Source organism: Phalaenopsis equestris, unplaced genomic scaffold (genome assembly GCF_001263595.1).
Source record: "Phalaenopsis equestris unplaced genomic scaffold, ASM126359v1 Scaffold000648, whole genome shotgun sequence".
In the NCBI taxonomy this organism is placed as follows: Eukaryota; Viridiplantae; Streptophyta; class Magnoliopsida; order Asparagales; family Orchidaceae; genus Phalaenopsis; species Phalaenopsis equestris.
Window position 1 is genome coordinate 84,524 of NW_018165088.1, and position 2,767 is coordinate 87,290.

Consider the following 2,767-nt stretch of genomic DNA (forward strand, 5'->3'; position numbering starts at 1 on the left):
TATATATATATATATATATATATATATCACCTAAATTTTAATATTTACATTTAAAGCACTGTATTATAATTACATCAAAATATATGCATGAAAATGTGCATTTCACTTTAGAAAAGTTATGTTAAAGATTTGAATGTTATCAGTGAATATTAAAAACTATATGTTAGATACATAAATTTATAAGAATTGTGTGGAATGTATGTAAATCCCACTACTTTTAAAAAACGAAAAAAGAGTTCTCGCTCAAATATTAAATGGCATCGCCTGCCAATCCTTTGATTCAGAATAGATAAAAATTGAGATGCCTATTGACAGATAAAGATCATCTGCTTTATCATTTAAGTAAAAAAACGTAATAATATTATTTTTTTTTTAAATCATTTGCAATTCAGCAACATTCAGAAGGCTAAATCAATAATAGATTGCCACTTTTAAATAAAAAATTGGGGTAACACGTAAAAATTTATGATAAAGTGGTTCACCAGTATGACTTGAGATTAAAGTTCGATTTATGGAAAAAAAATTCTATACAATGCAAAGGATGTGCATTCATTGAGAGAGTAATTTGAAATCGTCAATCAGCTTAATTTGTCTAAAATCACAATAAAAAATCTACAAGCAAAATACTTGTACAATTCATGTTCCGCATACAAAACTGATGCAAGATGGTCAATGAAACAAGGACACCTCAAAATGCCTTCTATGTTACAAGGACACCTCAAAATGCCTTATATTTTAAACATTAATATTGTCCTTGCATATGTCTGACATGCTGAAAATCACACCTATGGTTTCTTTTTCAAAAATAACTCAAAAACAGCAATGGTCAGGATAGGAAAAATGTACAACACAATATGTTTTCTTTATTGATTAAATCAATTATGGATGGCTTGATATGACATCATAAAACACAAATTTTTGCACCCATCCTATTTCATTTTCTACTCAAACATTGTCATCTTCTAGCATCTAAGCCACAAGAAAACCCAATTCTTCACCTACCAGTTGGTCATCAACTCACTTAATAACTATAAGCCTATTGTTTCCTTCTTCATGCTGCCCACTCCTCCATTGAACTTGCTCCTTGTTTAATAATTTTCATCGTGTTTTCCTCAAAAGTTTTGTATGTCATAATTTAGAAAAAACAATGTATTTAAGCACAAAACGCATGACCAATATGCTAGAAATATTTTCAAGAATAAATGGTTCACTAGGACAATCATCCGCATAAGGTCATACAAAGACATATTAGAGCCTAGCTATAATTATATCCTAGTCAAATCTCCATGAGGGACTGGTAAATCAAACTAAAATGCTAAGTGTCAAAAAAAATGGCAATGCAAAAAAGCAAGCCTAGCGGATCTACACAGGTAATCTTTAGGCGAAATAAGTTTCTAAACAATAGCTTTCAGAAAAATGGGAATAAATTTCATTATGTTCTTCACAAGAAGTGCATAAACTCATCAAAATAGCAGCATTCAAATGTCAAACGTCCAGACAAAATAACAGTGCTGTTCAGGACTCCCAAAAAAATCAGGCTTCTTCCAAACAAATTTTGAATGAGCATACATCTGGGCAAAGAGGCCACATACCATGGCTACAACGTACACAGGTGCCATGCTTCACCTTGCACAAGTTGCAAACCAGTCTCGTTCGAGTCTCTTGCAAGCCTTGGACATTCATAACTGGTTCCATTGCCCCTACATCCTCCACATACATACCAGGTATCCAGAGACAGCAAAACAAGTGAACAAACTTTGTCCCTTTACCACCTTCCAAGTTCCCCATTAAAGGTTTCAGTGCTCCGCCGACCTTCGGGCAAAGCAGACAGGGATTGAAGCTGGCGTCACCATCATCAGCATTTCCTGGAGTCATTCTTCCCACTACCTCCAGATAATTACACCATGAGCACAGCCATCCCGCAGAAGGAACCTCATGAACACCATAACATTTCTGGTGCACTGAAACGTTGCAAGAATTACATAAAAGAAGGCCGTTAGACTTCACGTCACTTTCTCCGGAGCAACAAAAGTCACAGAGTCGCGTCGCAGCACCAGCTCCTTCCATACGAGGAAGTTGCAAAAGCTGTTCAAAACCTGCGTCTTCACCAAGGAGCTTCCTTTTCTTCGAAGGTCTTCCCGAAGTGAGAAGGAATCTCTGCTTGCATCCCAGAATCCAATTCAGTGATTTTTTATCCTCCACCTCAGGTTCTTCCAATGGCATTGCAGCACTACAAGTCACCTCGCCATCAATTTGCTTAGTATGAGCCTCCCCCTTAACGCTTTCCAACTCTTCTTTAACTACAACCGAGCTTGTGCTCACATCCATTTCACCCGGTGGGTACTCATCAAGGACTGCTTCATCCCTCACAACCTCTTCCAGAACATTTTCCGAGCTGGGAATGTAGAAACAAGAATCCGAAGGTAGACGAGTGTCCAAAACGTCGATGTCTTCCAAAGTTATGGGCCTGAAATACACCTCATTCTTCTCCCACACACTGAAACCAGCCGGCGGCCGCCCAGGCCCGACGGCTTTGCCGGCAGCATCTTCTTGTATCTTGCGGTGCTTCCTGCGTCCATCCGACTTTTTATTCAAATTAGCCGACAACGCAGACGGCAGCGTCCCAAATCTTGGAGTCGTCTCTTCGGTATCAAAAGGGCAGCGCTCCGTTAGGGTTTTCCTCGCTTGGTTGTAGGGATCCACCCCCGGCTCTACCAATGGAGCGGCCATTGACAGGTCCTGGGAAGAAGGCTCGAAAGGAAAGAGT

General features: G+C 38.7%; 1 protein-coding gene across 2 annotated transcripts in view; it reads right to left on the reverse strand.

The window, feature by feature from the left end:
* Positions 1-2,761, reverse strand: part of LOC110030069 — a 51,939-nt gene extending 49,178 nt beyond the window's left edge. For both annotated transcript variants that reach the window (XM_020732616.1, XM_020732614.1), the window contains exon 1: positions 1,593-2,761. In XM_020732616.1, the coding sequence (XP_020588275.1) occupies positions 1,593-2,730 (1,138 nt within the window). In that variant the 5' untranslated portion in view covers positions 2,731-2,761. The remainder of the gene's footprint in view (positions 1-1,592) is intronic.
* Between the last annotated feature and the right edge of the window lie 6 nt (positions 2,762-2,767).